At 38.1% G+C, this 18,087-nt stretch overlaps 1 protein-coding gene across 18 annotated transcripts in view; it reads right to left on the bottom strand.

The window, feature by feature from the left end:
- The window catches only part of ATP2B2 (ATPase plasma membrane Ca2+ transporting 2), a 408,955-nt gene that overhangs the window by 66,004 nt on the left and 324,864 nt on the right, over positions 1-18,087 (bottom strand). For 13 of the 18 annotated variants that reach the window (XM_064668150.1, XM_064668159.1, XM_064668151.1 and 10 more), the window contains 4 exons: positions 15,168-15,209; positions 13,364-13,528; positions 10,957-11,171; positions 9,434-9,676 (listed from right to left, as the gene is read on the bottom strand). In XM_064668150.1, the coding sequence (XP_064524220.1) occupies positions 9,434-9,676; positions 10,957-11,171; positions 13,364-13,528; positions 15,168-15,209 (665 nt within the window). The remainder of the gene's footprint in view (positions 1-9,433; positions 9,677-10,956; positions 11,172-13,363; positions 13,529-15,167; positions 15,210-18,087) is intronic. The other 5 variants (XM_064668162.1, XM_064668164.1, XM_064668165.1 and 2 more) reach the window with 1 other exon arrangement.

Here is an 18,087-nt window from a genome sequence, read left to right on the forward strand (position 1 = left end):
GGATTTTTCTGGCTCGTTTGGAACCATCTCTAAAAGCAGAAAGGCCATGATTTTTGGACTTCTTCCCACACTGACTTGTAAATAACCCAGAAATATGATTGACTGGAACCCAGAGGAGCCAAGAGCTTCACACACAAGAGAAGGAAACTGGAAGCTTGACAGAAAAATTAATAGTGGGGTCTACCTGCAGAACACAGCAGGAACTAGAATTTGAAGCAGAGTTTTTTACTTCCCATATATTTAATACCAACTTTCTAGTACTACCTGTGACTCAAAAGAAACATAGTACTTAGCTTACACTAACAGAAGGGTAATAAATCTTATTAAGTGCAATTTCATTCTCAAAGAATAGCAGTGAACAAGTCAACTCGTTCACGTCTGCAAAGTAACTCCTGCCATTTACTGCTCTGGGATTAGCACAGTGTTTTCTGTCATAAACTGTGTTGCTGATTAGTTTTATTTCAGGCATTGTACCAGTCGAGGTTTTCTGGTGGCTTGTTGTTGTTTGGGTTTTTTTTTTCCCCAGAGGAATAAACCACACTGGAGTTCTGAGAGTAGTAAGAAAACATACTAAAACTATACACTATGTAAAATATAGATTTATGTAACACAAATATGAAAGGAAATGAATGTCATATTTCATTAGGAGGTGATTCAGTCACCACATTGATTTCTAATAAGCCAGTTGGTGTATGTTTGATTATAAAACCACTAGAGTTTTCTGTAAAATTGGTATTAAATTACCATATTTGAAGGTATTATCTCCCTGTTCCTGATGATCAAGAGCACAAAGAAAACCTGCATTAAAAAAAATGTGCCTGAAGTAACTGGTTTACATCAACTCACGTAAAACAAAAACTCTCATCAGGAAAAATGCTCCCTGAAAATATCCCCTAAAAAGTGTTAACACTACATCCCAACCAGCACATCCATCAGCTCCAAGGTGTGATGACTTTGTCTTGGTAGGGTATCAGAGGCATGACAAGAAGTATATATTAAAATTATTCATTGTCAATGTATTCTATTAAAAAAAAGAGGGGTCCTAAAACTCATCAGGCAATAAGATGCAATATTTATAAATCTGGATGAAAACACTGTGGAGTACCTTGCAGGAAACACTGACTGTTAAAGCCTGAACTCATCAATAGGTGTCTCTGGAAATAGTTGGAAATAATTCTCCATATGTAAATCACCTTATGCCAGGACAAGATGAGTAGAAAATAAGAACATGAGCATAAGAGAAATAACATAAAAGAAAACCCTCTGCAAGGTAATAGGAATAAAAATATTTGTTTCATCATAAGTTAAAAATCTAATTTACTCATTTTCATACAAGCAAGCAGGAAAAAAAAATCTAATGTATGAAATGATATTATGGTAACAAAAAGCTTCCAAGTGACTGTCAGTCCTGTTTATAATCTTGCAGTGATTATTTATTCCAGCAGGAATAAAAGGAGTCTGCTAATTACCAAACTCCGAAGGCAAAGAAGGTCAGTATGAAGGAAGGGTTTATTACCTTGTTTTCTGTCACATGAGGAAAGAAAATAAAGATATTTAATCTAACTTGATCGTAAACTTTCAGGTAGGATGCGAATGATCTTTCATGATACACTGCAGGATTATCTTATTTATCCCTCTTTTCTCTCTTCCCATATCCATTTGTTGCTGAGACAGGACAGTCACCCCTTCCTCTGACAGGAAAGTTGACTGGGAACTAGGGAAGGAAGCTGGAAGAGGCTTCAAACCTGCTGCCCAGTTCATTCATAATTACAGGTTGTTGGATAATGGGAGATCCAGTGAAAGGATAAGCTCTGTCTGAGCCCATTTCTCTCACCTCTTCTACCTATAAAACTCCTGCCACCCTGCAGGTAAACCCCCCTTGCCTCTGCCAAGCTGCTGGAAACCCAAACCCACAGCACCCGGAGCGTGCGACGATGCCAACAGCAGCTGTATGGGATGGCCCTGCTCCCATCCCTGCTCCCTAATCCCCCTCTGCTCAGGCAAATCCAGGAGCTTTCTGGGCAGCTGACTCCATTTGACCTCACAACTCCCAGTAAAGGAGACTTTATTTAAAACCAGCTTTTTGCTGGCAGGGCAAAGGCCCAGTGCCCTGATGGCAGAGAGCACACGACTGGGATAACACATCGCAGGCAAATCTTTCTTAAACACAGTTATTTCAATTATTAAGTCAGTGGCTAATTCAGTGAGAAAAGCTGTATTTGTACCTCTCATTCTACAGAACTCCAATGGCAAGTGATGTGTGAAGATCATTACTCTCTGCTAATTGCCACTCCTAGAAGCAGAGACAATTAACTGCACGATCCATTGTCCCTGATAATTATTATTTACACAGTAAATAATATGGACACTATAGGTTGGGTTTCTTCTGCCTAAGTTATTCTGAGAAAATGCTTACCAAGTGCTTTATAAAAAGTTTTAAAGAATATGTTGTTGAGGATTTTTTTTTTTGTGATGACTGTCTGGCTTATATATAGAAAGATGCTTTTGCCTGCATTTTTTGTTCCCATCTATAATTTATAGCTACATTATACAGTTGTATAACATTGGGAACATACAAAAAAAAAAAGAGATAAAGATATAAATTTACATATGATGGGAATAATTTTGTCTGTGAAATAAAATCTCTTACAAAACATACAGATCAGTTCAATCAATTTTCAATTAAATCAAAGAAGTTTTTCATTTTAAATGGCTCAGCAACATTTCGCTGGAGATTCAGAAATAGTGCAGACAATATTTTAATGCCATCACCTGAGCCCTTCAAAAATAAGAGCATATACAATTTTCACAAATTTCCAGTACCAAATTAATGTGCTGAAAGCCAATAAAAGACTTAAAGTATTATCCACAAGTCCTTGACTTGCAGGACACCCTTACTGACCCAAATCCATCCCTGCTGGGCTGGGAGGTTCCCCTTTGAAAATCATGAATTTGACTCTTCAAAGTAGATTTTCCTCTGTATTTCTCCTGGTATTGTATATTTAGTAGCTTACTGTACTCCCAAGATTGCAGAACCCAAACTGTAAAACCTGGAGCAGAGGTTCATGAGTTCATACAAACTCCTGTATTCTTTTTCAGACAGTGAAGAAATCAGTTATCTTTGAATTCCTTCACTAGCTCATCAGTCTCCTCCTCTCAGCACATTTTTTTCTGCGAATTTTTCTAGATGGTTTTAATTACTCAAGAAGTAAAAGATTTTGCCATTCCAAACGTATTCCACAGTGTCAACACAGAAAGCTGATTCAAACCCCTTCCTCCTTCTTCTTGCCACCCTCATCCAAAGCCAGGTGACACCAAAAACAAGCTGGTCCAGTGTCACTGCAAGGGCCAAGCTGAAAAAATTCATTCCACATATGTTTCTTACTGTTCACTGATTTCCAGTGTCATTATGTAAGGATAACACATTCCACAGATCTACCCTTACATAAAACAGCTGTCAAACAGCACTTCTCCTCCTTACCATCCTTAAAACACAGATTGCTGACATCTCGACACGTTATCTAAAGGTAGAATTTATTTTTGAGCAGTGCCCGAGGAAAGAAAGCAGAAGTAAAAGAAGTTATGAGGGATGGACACTGCTCTCAGGTTGTCACCAAAATTCCCTCAAGCCCTGCCATACCAAAACCACCACTGCAAAGCTCCCTGTGGACAAAGCTGGGATCCGTGTGGGGAAAAACACGATGCAGTAAAACAAGGAAAACCACAAAGCTGGAAAGGGGGAGAAACTGCGAGGAACACCTGCAAACCCTGCTGCTGCCAAGTGAGAATCAGCTCTTCTCCTCACTTTCCCTTTTTCCCATTTCCCCCCCTCAATGTGCCCTCACTGCAACAGTTTTCCAGAGTTCTCATTCCTTCTTCTGCAGCCTCTTCATGCCCAAAGCTGCCCTGCTCTCTCATGGCCCCTTGTCTGCCTGATAAATGACTGATCTTCACAGGCTTTAAGGCAGCAACTGGAGCTGCCACTTGTGTTTGTGCCTTGATGTTAATGGTAGGGAACTGCAGGAGGAATAAAACAGGATTTAGGCCAGGCCATTGACTCAGTTGTCATTTAATTTTATCATAAATTAAAGCTTTCCTCAATCTATACTTACTAATTTTTCTGTCTCCGTTTCTGTCCTCATATTTTGTGTGGTTTTGGTGATGGGTTTTTTTAAGAATCTATTTTTACTCCAAACACTGTCAACAATGTGAACTGAGCTGGATAAAATAAGAGACTACCTGAACCTTCCAGTGCAGCAAAAATAAATGGTCAAGTTATGGGTATTTTAACACAAGAAACAAAGAGCTTGTGAGTAGCTGTTAAGAAAACCATACCTGAGAGTAAAATTATCTTCCCAGTTTCATATGCCAAAGTAACTAAAAGTGTAGTTTGGAAGTCAAAAGCTGGTTTCTCATGCTTCTCTTTTGAATAAGGAGAATTTTAGGGATATGCAATAGCAGTTTCATTCAACAGGGCTGCCTTTGGCAGGTAAAGCTATGATACAGCACAGGCTCTGCTTCTGTATATGACTTATAAATACTCTGTTTTCTGTTGGTATGTGTGGCATCATCTGGTCTATTGGGTTTTCAGCTCTGTTAAAATGAAATAAACAATATTTCCTAAACAGTTGTGGTCTCCTTCCTTTCTATTTGGAAAACAAGGCTTCATATGCAAACAGAGACAAACAAATAAATGTATACAGACAGAAAAAAGGAAAGGTCTGTGCTCTGTCAGACAAGAATTAGGGAGCAGCTACTGTTCAAAAGATGGCATTTCAATCCTCCTTTCCATGAGTAATAACTTTATACATTAATGGGGGGAACTGTTCAGAATATCCATAAACATACCTACTACACCTCAAGTTTTTAAATTTTTTGGTAGGAAACTTCCAAATATCCATATTCCCCCCCAAAACAACTCCAAAGTTGTCTTTAAGAAGGTCTTACTGTATTGATAGTGTTGAAATTATGAAAGGTAAAACAGTAAGTTTCTCTTGCCTAAATAATATATCTGTATATATATATTATTCTTGAGACAATTTTTTCGTCTGATCAAACAAATAAAAAAATAAGTCAAGATTAATCCAAGTATTTGATAAATAAAATTCAGTCTTTGATTAAAAAAAAAAAAAAGTCTGTAAGAAAGAAGTATAATTTGCACTTTAAATATCTATGGAAAGATTGTTCCTTACAGGAACATTGTGTCTCTCAACAATCCAGATAGTTGTACTTCTTTTGGATGCAAATATTCCTCCCAAATGAAAGGAGCCCTTCATCTGGCTACTCCATCCGTGTTCTCAACACCAACAAGAGATTTGAATCTATTCCTGCAAAGTAGCTGTTGTGTTAAATCTTATTTTTCATTACTTTCAACATTTTGCTTTTGTAGAATTTTTTTAATTTTTTTTTGGGAGTTTCCACATATTCTGGGTTCACAACCTGCTCTTCCAGCCTCCCTTCATCTCTTTTCTCAAAGTAACAGGCAGTGTGTTCACCCCAGCATTCTGCATCAGACAATCAGTCAAAAGAATGACATATAATAATAATGATATTAATATTAATAGAATAATAATATTATTATAAAAATAAAATTCTGTGCCAAAATCCCTTGAACTGCTTTCTGTACAGAGCAGTTAGAATTTTTTTTTTTACTTATTTTAGTAAGATTATTCACTATATACTCAGGCACCAGCCATTACACAAAAGAAGAAGGTGAATTGACACCTTCCTTTCTCCCAGTAAATCCCAGTGGCTGTGTGTGGGCTGCAGATCCATCATCCCTGTTCCACGTGGTAGGAACATGGTTGGAATTTGCTTGCAGCAACCTTGGTAACTTCACTATCTTTTAGATGGATGTTACAGTGTTGTGTGCAGGTGTTGTTCTGCATATAAAACACTGTTCTGGCTGCAGCAAAGTTGCCTACAATTTATTTTATTTTATTTTTCTTCACTCTCCCTGTCTGGTTTTAACCAGTAGAGGCCTTTTTGTTCCAGAAGTTTTCCCGGGTCACATTCATAACTTGACTAAGATTTACTAACATATAGACTAACATATGTTTGCTTCATTCCCTAAGGTGGCAGCAGCTGGGGAAGGGAGGGAATGTTTGGCACTTTCCTGTGACATCTCTGCCTTGGAGACCCTCAGTTAAAGGTTTGCCACCACACTGTGCCACACACTGTGCAAGTGCAGTAAATGGTGCTCCAGACCCACTGAAAACAGTCCTGCTGCAGATCCAGAGATTCACCTAACGCAGGAATAAGTAGCTTTTAGTCTCCCTGTGCACCCATCAAGTAGCAAATGAAATGCCTGTGTTAGTTCCTAATAACAACAGGGTCAGCTGGGACTTTTTCACTGGTGCTGAAGGTCACTCAGCGAAATACTAATTGTGATGTCTTCTTAATAAGAACACGTTATACCCACCCAATGCCCTAGGACAGCTTTCAGGAAATTAAAAGAAGAAATACCTTCCTAATTAAAACTGAAATTATGCAAGGAAGAGCTCCACAGAAAAGTTCAAATCAATAGTTTTGGTGTTTGGAGTCTCTCTTTCATTACTGCTCTATGATATCCGAGATCAATGTGCTTCTGCTCTGAGTGCAATCAAAGTATTCCCAAAGTGCAAATTTTTGCTCCCAGAGTAAGAGACGCTTTACAGCCCTCATCATAGCTCACATGCAAAAATATATGAAGTCTAATTTTATTTCATGTGGGACAGCTATCCAAAACATGAATGCTGAAAAGGTTTTTGTAGAACAGCTTCACATAAACAGCATTAAAACAGCATTAAAGCGGCATTAAAGTTGCTCTGAAGTTAATGGAATGCAAAATCAGCTCACTCAGCAACTTAATCTTGGAATGCATTAAAAAGAGCTATATTTAATGATGCTATTGTTCAGTTGGAATAATTTGTGTTTAATTTCTCAGGGAAATTCGAATCTTTTATCCCGAGCACTGATATTATTTTCTTTTTATGCTTTTATCAATGGTTCAATTGCCCCTTAATCAAAAGACAATGCAAGAGGGAATATTTCTCATTCAGCAGAGCATCTTGGCTAATTTTATGGCCCCATATGTGATCCCTCTGAACAGAAGTTCACACAAAGCACAATTTACAGCGTAGGCATAACTAGATAGCCAAAAATAGAATATGCAAAACTCAGTCTGAGCAACACAACTCTTACATGCCCTTTGGGTTGGAGCTGATATTCACAATTTGATTAAACATGCTCTAAGAATGAGCACACAGGGATGCATTCAGTATTAGCAGCTAGAGAAATAATTCTGTGGACTTCATCCTGGAAACAACTCCCCCAGGTAATTTTTACTGCATTTATTTATGATTTCAAATGGGCTATGGAACAATACTTTGTATCTTAAAGTTCAGCTTAAGTTTGCTCTAGACAAGGAATAAAATGAACTCCTCTGATACTGGAGCTGTGGTTCTGGGGGGGGCCATACCACAAGGCTTTATCTTGTGGTGCTATGTAATAGCTAAAAATCACCATTAATTTTACACAGCTAACCTCAAGCAGTTAGCTGCTGAACATCTGATCTGCATCCAGAAAAAATTGTGATTTTCAGAGGGTTTCACCCATTTATCAGTTTCACAGATCAGTCTCTGTGCATATTTTAAAAAGCACTGAGATGGTGAAATATTGACTCTTTTTAATATGCACACAGAGCTGATTTCAAAAAGAAGCAATGAAGACAAGTCAGAGTGAAAAAAACCCCCAAATTCAAAATTACATTAAGACCATTTTAGAACTACTATTGACCAGAAATTTTTCAGTTAAATGAAATTATTACCACAAGAAAAACGACAGAATATTAAACTTAAGATTACAGAGGCATGACTGGAAAGCCTGATGCCTCCCCACTCAGAAACCTACATCTGTTCCAGGATTCAGAGAAGGTGAACTGGTGTGTGACTGGTGTCACCACTGTAGCAGTTATCCTAACACAAATTTAGATAGGTACCTGTTATCCTTCATCCCAAATTCATGTCTGTTACCTTTGTGTTAATCCCAGCCTGTGTACTGAGGATGAGTTACAAACACACAAATCAGCTTCCAAAAAACCGTTGCCATAAAATATCTACCTTGAGCTTTTACACTGAACTACCTGAGCGAGGAAGGCCCATCTCTCCTGTCTTTAACCTGCCTGGTTCTGACCTGCACAGACCTCAGGACAAGGACAGAGGAAGAGCCAGGACTCAGCTGGGAACAGGTGCTGCTGGTTGGATGCTCCCAGCTGAGTGAACTCTGCTTCCCCAGGGGGGCTGAATTCCAAGGGAAAAGGGCTGGCTCCAGCCTCAGCTGACTGAAGCTCCGTGTCCCTACAGGACAGGAGAGGTGGGATCACACTGCTGGCTGCTTTCAGCTGGGAGGGGACAGCACAGCACCTTCCAGAGCTGCTGGAGGGTTTGCTGATTGATTCCCTGTCCACTCCATATGTAGGAACCAGCTCCAGCTGCCCCAGGGGCTGGTTCTCCCCACGTTTCCCTTCCCAGAGTGCCAAGCTTCAGGCACTTATCCTGGCCAAACAATCCTCAAGAGCATTCATTTCAGAAATACCTTTGCTACAAACACACTTTGGGCGTCCATGTGAGATTTCTCTAAACATTTTTCTTCCCAGTGTGGATTATTATTAATATCCAGATATTTACATAGCAAGATTTAAAGGCAAGGTGTGCTCCAGCACTCAGCACTATTTGTTTTCTGTGACAGTATTTTAAAAGACTACTTTTAAAACAAACATGAAGTGTATGCAAGACTATATTATGCAGCTCAGCACAGAACAATAAAAAGGACAATACATATATTCATAAATTTAAAAAAAAGTCTACTTGTTCAGCAACATTAAAATCCAGCTTGACCTTTCAAAGAACAAATCTATTGGAATTGCAAAATTTTTCAGCCTCTTAATTAGCTCTGTGCAGAAGAACCTAATGCCACAAGCAAAATGGATATTTCCACTCTGGCCTCCTTTACAGACTGAATTAAATACTTCTGGATGTGACTCACTTGAAACCAGAAGGAACAAAGTTCATTAACCTCACTGATTTAACCAATCCAATTTGTCATATTTGAGAATCAATTAAAAGTTCTCAGACACACAGAAATCATTTTGCACAGGTGAAGTCTCAGTAAGAGCCAGCTGTGTTAACAAATTTATCTGCACCAAAGCTGAGCCATCCCAATCTAACGACAGCAGGAGATTTTTAAATGTTGCATGGGCTTGTACTTATAAGTAAATCCCTATCCATAAAAAAAAACCCCAAACCATAAAACATATAGTTTTTGCAGCACCAGTATTTAACACTTCATAATCAACAACAGGACGTTCAGGAACTATCACAGCTTGGAAAAAAACCCCTGCACCTCCTTCTGCTGCGTTTTATTTTATCGATTAAAAAAAAAAAAGCCTACTCACCAGAATTTTTGTAGTATAAGCACTGTTGATAGCAATTGCATTAACCAGCAATTCCATGGTTTTGGCAGGTATGGAATCTGGGTCAGGGATCTCCTTGTAGTGGACATCACCAACGTAGGCTTGGACAACCGTCATGCGGTTGGTCGTCAGCGTGCCGGTTTTGTCGGAGCAGATGGCTGTGGCATTTCCCATCGTTTCACAGGCATCCAAGTGCCTGACCAGATTGTTATCCCTCATCATTTTCTAAGGAAAAAAAAACCAAACACATAAAATAAAAAACCTTCAAGATTTTGCTTTGACAGGTTTTTAACATGGGTTATAAAAAGCGCAGGAGAATGGGTTTAGTCTTGCTTGTGAAAACATAAAGCTCCCTAAATTTGAACTTTGATCAGGGCCAATATCCCAAACCCTTACAGACAACCAAGCTGTGATTATCCTTGAGATAATTTTGCCTTTAATAAGCTAAAATGGTACCATAATTGTTTGCAATATTCTACATTTCAAGAAATAGCTCCAACAGCAAAGATTAGTTAAAGAAAACAAAAATAACGGCATTTTTCAAACATCATCATTATGGCAAATATTCAGCTTTTTCTTAGTAATACTTGGAATGCCAGGATATTATCTTGCAGCACATGGATGGACTATACATCCAGGAGAAGAGGAAAGGGAAAGGAAAAAGGGGAAAGGGGAAAAGGGGGGAAAAAAGAGAAAAAAGGGGAAAAGGGGGGAAAAGGGAAAGGGGTGTCAGATGAAGGACAAAAGGAGAATGAGAAAATATTTTAAAAGCAGCTACAGTCTTTATTAGCAAACTGTCATCCTCGAGACATGGGTTTTTTCCCCCCTAATAATTATGATATTTGGCTACATAGAAATCAAGATATTCCTTCTTAAAGTTCATAATTTGTTTACATGCTAAATGGGAATAAACTTTACTTCATCTTCATCTAAGATTGCCAGAATGTTTAAATAAATCCCATCTGACTAAATTGCTAAAGTAATCCACAACTCCAGGATTTTAATCCTCTTTAGCTTCCTAACAGAATCATTTACATTGACTTCAAAGAAGTGCAACTGCATTTCAGAAGAGTACATGAAAGCTTCAGTGAAACTCTAATTTCTTTGTAAAGTGTTCCTGAAGGCTTCAAATCCTTGTCAAAACTTTGTCCTATTGCACAAGAAAATTTGAATACAAAATTATTCCCTGTCCAAAGACTGGACTGTTCTCGGAGTAAATTCTGCTCAATAAATTCCTTGTTCTTTGCAAGTCAGATAGGTATTTCTACTACCTGATTATCCTGCACTGTGTGGTTTTAAAGAGATCTATTAGAAAACTGTATTCACATTTTTGTTAGATACTTTCAATATGAGTTTACTTTAAAACAATTTCACTCTAAATAACATTTTGAGCACATGATTTGCAGACCAAGTTTCATCACACCTGATAAAACCTGAGGGCCAACTCAGTGGTGAACTCGAGCAAACAGCATTTTTCTCCCATGGTTATTTTTAATGTCTCTTACCTTTACAGAATAAGCCAGAGAAATAGTGACAGCAAGTGGAAGTCCCTCAGGAACAGCAACCACGAGCACAGTAACACCAATAATGAAGAATTTAACAAAATACTGGACGTAGACAGGAGTGCACTCAGGCAACCACTGCTTCTTGTTGACCACAAACGTGTCAATGGCAAAATATAGTACCAAAATTATGACAGTGATAGCAGACATCACCAAACCTGGAAAGAGAAATGATCCATTACTGTAACACAGAACACAATTAAAAACATCAGAAATCAGAAATCTGCATTGGAATTTGATGTGAAATTATTTTCTTATTCTGAGTGACATTTCTCACCAATATTAATAATGATGATAATGATCAAGTCTACAGGAAGAGACATTGTTATAATATAATTACAACAGCATTACATTCCAGTGCATAAAGAAACACTGAATGCTGCAGAACAGCTGAATCACACTGCATTCATTTTTAAACACTCTCTTACTGCTGCCTTGAAAACTTCCCAGCCAGTCCAGTTCTCCAGGAGTTCCTTTGTCACTTATTTAAGTTTTTTCAATTTAGTACATTATTTTGCCTGGTAAAATATTTATCTGTCCTTTCAACCTCCACCTTTCACACATTACTAGTCTATCCATATTCAAACACTCACTTTTCTCTTTAATAAATGTATCTTAGGAGACCTGAGAAAAATAGTCTCCTGTAGTTTATGTTGTTGCATAAAACACTTTAGAAAAGCCCTAGGGATGTATCTGGGTGAACATAAGGGAGCAGTAACAGAGAATTATCCACAGAACAGTTTTTAACTAAGTTTCTTGAAAATGTGATAAATACAGGTGTTTCCAAGGTTTCCCTTTTCCAAGGGACATCCATAAAGTGTGTACTTTTATGAGGAGAGGTTCAAAAGAAGCAGAGACATTAACAAAAATTTCACAGAATTCACAAAAGATCCCAAGGACTTAATATGCTCTCCCAATGGCACAGACTGCTAGGATAACACTGCTCCTCCACAATTTCGTTCCTGGAGTGGGGTATACAAATAAAAACTCCAGCAGAGCCTCAGCTTTGCCTTGCTGTGATTACTGCTCTCTGGCAGGTTTCTGTGAAGCAGTTAAGCCTGCATTTCAGAATAAATTAATTTCTCCCTAATGGGATCACGCAGTAAAAAGGAGAATACTGTGAATTTCATGTCTTGACTGCACTTTAAAAAAATTGGTAAGCTGAAGGATGCTAAGGGTGACAGGAAACAGATGAGTCAGGGAGATCATTATATGCCAGAGGACACAGGAAAATCCATTAAAATATTATACTCATGACAACACACGACATCCCCATGGATTGCCCAATGACAAAGAAAAACCAAAGGAGACAATAATTAATTAATTTAATTCACATTAGTCACCACATTATGGTTAGAAATCCCTACACAATCACTTTAACTGTGATATTCATGGGCCTGCTGAAATATCAGAGAGAGTGAGAATCAAAGGCAGTGTAGAAAGGTACTTAACCTAAGAAGTTAATTATCATGGGAAACAAAGGAGAGAAGCCTGAGCAATATGAAACCAGGCACAGCATTGATTGCATAGCAGAGATGATAACCACAGAATCTGAGTCACACACTGTGCAGGAAAAAGAGAATTTGGCATCTTGGGGTTATGTGATCAACTGACCAAAATGAAGTTTAAAAGGAAGGGGAAGGAATATGTGGGGTAGAAATCAGACAGGTGAAGAAGGGTGAGGGAAATAGAGCAGAGGTAAAGTGAGGAAGCTGTTGTAGGACCTCAGCCAGGGATCTGGAGAGAGACCAAAATCTCTTCAATAGCACTAGAAATACAAACCTAATGAACTCTGTGCCATCACAGAAGATTTCCACTTTCTACCTACATGCTGGAGAAGTGCTGCTTCTAACAGCAGGGACCAGATGGTTCTGGATAAAAGAGTCAGCACTTGTGTCATGCTTGGGTAGAAAGCAGGAACATGGATATTAAGGGAGAACAGGATGATTTCAGAATCCATAAGAGGGAAATTCTGTGTGAGTGATATTTTGAGATTATAGAGATTCTGGAACCATGTACTTCAAAGTTCTAAGGGGAGACAAAATTAAATATGTAATTACTGTGCTTGGGAATATTAACTATGAGAAAAGCTACATTTCATTTTGATTCAAATGTTCATTACAATCCAAGTTGCCCAAAGCTTCCGGCTTCTTGACTCTCAAAGCTAATTTTCAGAGGAAGAAAAGTTTGTCAATACCACATAACAACCATAGAACAGTTTTATGGGTGAGCCATTTCTAAATATTGCAGTAAAAAAGGCCTGTGCCTTTAAAAAAAAAAAAAAATATTGCTTTGCAGCTCTCAGGTGTCATTTTAACACAGTGTTTTTTGGTCAGTCCCCCAGCCATACCTGCTTTGCCTATCTGGACTGCCAGCTTGGTCAGCTTTCCCTGAAGGACAGATTTTTCTTTCTTGTGCATGTTGGATTTCTTCTTGTCCTTGTCATCTCCCTCTCCTCCTTCTGCACTCTTCAGTGGCTGCATCTCCATGGCAGCAGCCCCGTCCTGCTGCTTGGCTGATAATGCAGAACAGAACTGTTACTCCCGAGCTGGCCCTCGTTCTTTTTAGCTCAGTGCTCGTACTTACGGGGTTCAACCAGCAACATCTGCTGCAGGGGCTGCTTGGGACAGTGATTACCAGAATGACCTTTGACTCCCAGGTCAGGCAGGTGCCCTGTGGGACCCCTGGGGTCCAAGCACATCCACGGCACAACCGGTCAAGGACCGGGAAACCCGTTGGGTCGCTCCGTTATTTTGGACACTCTGTGTTATACACATATATATCACTCCATGCCTTGCAAATGGCTTGGCAAGTCCCAGTGTGTCAGCACTGCAGGATTTCCTAGAATAGCAGAGCTCAGATGGTTTGTATTCCTCTAAATTTTGGGGTGTCACAGAATGCAGTGCACCCTTGCAATCATACTTCCAATGAAAGCGTTTTGAAGGTGATGTGGTTCCACAGCTGAGCCGTGCTCCCTTCTCTGGGCTGCACAGGCACCTCAGTGACCAGGGGACCACACTCTGCAAACCACTATTCTAGATAATACCAGAATTATAAAGTTTCCTTGGCATTCCGTGCTCGAGTGACTTATCCGTGGGGTCTGATGGTGCTGGAATCATCACTGTCCCACAAAAAGCACACAGCATTTCAGAGCTGAACCATCCTTTCTTGAAAGAATGCTAATACAAGGAAACTTTATTTTAGTATCATGTTTCTTAAAAGCAATGACATTGCAGTTTATATATGTGTATGTGTCTGTTTTGTACTGAACACAATAAACTAAATAGAATGAAATGAAATAGCTTTGCTTTGACATTCATGAAGAGATTGTACAAGACCATGCTTATTTGACCTGGAAATCTAATTTGTCTATCTAACCCCAGTGATTATTCATTTAATAGCATTATATTTGGTAGTTTTATACCATTAACAACTGAATTTATCTATTTAGTTTCTGATCCATCACCTTTGCAATCTTTAGCATTATCTGAGAAGAGGAAGTTATCACTTAATTTGGTATAACTCAAAGAACTCATGATAGCTGTGTCTCATAGAATAAAAAAGGAACCATGACTTTGCTTCAGAGAAAGCAAAATATTTGTTTCAGTCTTCCTGAGACTGTATATTAAATAAGAAACTCCTAAGATTCTTATTCTTCCTGTTATTTATCCTTATGATTGCCTTTTACATTGTTCAGTAACCCTTGGGCTTTAAGGTTTCCTTTTGTTATTGCTTTACCCTGTCCCTGCAAAAGAAAATATGTCCATATGATACCATTGAACACAGAAGATGATGAGACATAAAAAAATTGGGTTGGAAAATCACTAACCATACGTAGCATACATAACTTCCACAGGAAAAATTAATTCAAACGAGCTTCGTGAGATGAAAGTAACATCTACAAATGGCATCTTAAAAATACTGATGTCCTATCCTGAAGGTCTGATATATCAAACTTCTGAAAGTTACAATCTCTTTGGAAGGTTTTTTGTTGGGTTTGGTTGTTTAGGGTTTGTGTTTTAACATTCTCTTTGAACAAAAGGGCCATTTTCACACACAAGCACAAATCACAGGGTTTCACTTGACTTTTGAACAGAATTGAACTACATGCTAAAAATAAAATCCACAACCTCCTTAATATGAAAGAAGATTACCTTTGTTCTGGCTGTTCTCCATATTCCCATCCTGCATTTTGCCTATATGATGAAAAATTTCAACAGACAACAGACAGTAAACAATCTTCACCCAAGACAGAACATGAAAATGGGAATTCAAATAAAATGGGCAGACAAAAGCCACGAACACATTCCAGGGACTTAGTCAGGATCCCTTGTTTCCACATGTTCACTTAGAAGCATGGCTAACTTAGCTGGGCACATCCCAGGAACTGCAGTCAAAGTTAGTGTTTTAACATGTTAAATACTAAATATTCAGCACATATTTCTGAGGAACTTGCATTATTCAAGAGCGTGAAACTAATAAAGAGAATCCAGTGGAAAGCTGAATTGGAATAATGTTCCTGAACTGATATTTCAGAGGGCCGGGAGTTAAAAAATTGGCAGGTCTAATTGTGGTACACCAGCATAGAGTGTGACTTTCTTAATGTGTTCTAGAATCAAATTCATTATTTCAGCAAACTGAGACAACAGAGAAATAGTAGTGTTAATATGTATAAAAATAAATAAAATTGTAAATCAGATACGATTTTAAAATTATATCTTCCTCAATTGGTTGTACTATTTAGCAAATTACTTCTGTAAATAGAAGTGCCAGGGGTTCATCCTATATTCAGATTTATCCTCAAGAAAGATCTACCAAGTGCATCTGTAATTTCCAATTTAACATTTTAGCTACATACAGTTTTACTACACTAAAGTCCTTAGTCATTTGTTTCAGGATAACAACTAAAACTTTTCAAATGTATTCCAAATTTCTTGGTGGGATCCCTTATGAAACTTCCACAGTAATACATGAATTTATGGAAAAGACTATTCAAGTTTTACAAATATTAAAATCAGCATGGATGACGGTCTATTTTTGTGGTTATGTATAATGCACAATAAAAAATAATGCAAAGGAAAATTAAGTTAAAACACCTTTACAGGATTGTTGTCACATTCTAGTAAGAAATGTATCATTAGAACTTATTAAAAAATGTGACAGCAGGTAGATCTTGCCCTTCTGACTTCCACATACATGAATTTTTTCACTCTCCGCCGGGAATAAATAGAAGCAAAATTGAATTTCTTGCACGTTTGTCTTTTCACTAAATGGGAGAGCACTAAAAACAGCCTTCTCACAAAAGGATCCCAAGTGGCCAAATCAGTGGTAAATTTGCCCCAAACAGTGTCACATGGAGAAACTCCAAAGCCCAGAACTGCAGCCAAGGGAAGGGCATCTCGCGACCTTTGATCATCACTGAGGAAAGCATTTACCACCCACTGCTGGTCCATATTCCTGATTCTATCCCCACCTTGGCTAAAACATGACTTTTAAAACATCAGTATCTGTCTCCCAAAGCCTTATGCTTTGGCACAAGACACGAGTCTGTGAACCTGAGCTAAACCAAGTTCCTTTGCACAGCGGAATTCCCGATAAAATCTTTCCATACAGTTGGATTTGGTACCTGCCTAGTGGCTATTTGACTTAGAAGGGGTTTTAATAAAGTTACTGGAAGACATAAAACATCTCTGGAGACTCTGATTTCTGGCTAGAGCATAAAGCCTTCCTTAGGAACTGGAAAATATTAATTTAGAGCAGACAGTCTGCTCCATGTCCTGCTCTGGAGCTCCTCGTGCAGAGTCTAATTTAAAACCTTGAAGTATAATTGAAGAATCTTCAACTTTAAAAAAACCCAAACAAACCACCACCAAAACCCAAACGTGACTTTCACAACTGGCAGAGCCAAAACAGAGGTTATTTTTCTATGTAAATCAAAGTATGTAATTTTGGGATATATATTTGCTATTTCAAAGGGTTGTCATAATTATCAATTGATGTAAAAACACCAGTACACAAAATAAACAATCATTAACAACAATGTAAATTTAGGTATTTGAAAAACATATTCTTAATATTCTTACCCTACTGCATTTAGGTTATTGAGGGATGGAGGGGAAAGTCACCACAGGGAATTATAGTTCAGTTATTTGGACAGAATAACAAAGAATAGGCCATTTGGGTAGTTATCATAAAGAAAAGAATGCTGTAAAGGATTTATTTCCTTCTGTTCCAAAGAATTTTAAGGCTACACTTTGCTATAAATTATGAACAAAGGGAGAAATTAAGACAGAAATAGAGGTGATAGAATCACTACTGCTGAGAGATCCTTTCTCCTTTCAGGCAGTGCCAGGATCAGAAATGCTCCCCCTTTTTGGAGGTGGTTTAGAAACATTTAAAATATTCAGTATTTATTAATATTTTAATAATATTATGTGAAAAACATCTTCAAAAATAGAATATATTTTTCCATAATTCTGCAAATCTTTCCTCCTTTTCCTTTTGAATAATAAGTAAAATGAACAGTGTTTGGGTTGGAGAAATCTGAGTTTATTTTTATCACTTTTCTAAGCAAGGATGAAAAATCAGAATATTTGGAATGGAATTTAGAGCCTCCTAATATAACACGTATTCTGCAGTTGCTTTGAAGGTTTTGAGTTTGAATATGAAATGTTATGCACGTTGTCTTTGCCTTACTACAATTTCTGGCTTTTGGAAAGAACTCACGGCATCATTACTGCCTAAGTTTTTACTTCCAAAGAAAAGACTCCCCTTTACCTACCTCAGCTCTTTATGAAGAGCCAATGGGACAAAATAACAAAGACCTATTGCTGGCATCAGAAATTGTTTGTAACTTGGAGGAACTGCTTGGAATAAACCAAAGAAAAGAATGGAGTTACGTTCTCGTGCTGTGATGGAACAAAAAAATATAAAATACTACCGTGATTTTCCAAAATGTCTCATCTTGCAAGAAAATGAGTTAGAGCCCTCGCTGTGCCAAGCCAGTTATACTCTGCAGCAAGGAAAAACAGGCACATGCTGCAAATATAGATATGGGGGCAAAGGGACATCAAA

Source organism: Pseudopipra pipra, chromosome 11, assembly GCF_036250125.1.
Source record: "Pseudopipra pipra isolate bDixPip1 chromosome 11, bDixPip1.hap1, whole genome shotgun sequence".
NCBI lineage: Eukaryota > Metazoa > Chordata > Aves > Passeriformes > Pipridae > Pseudopipra > Pseudopipra pipra.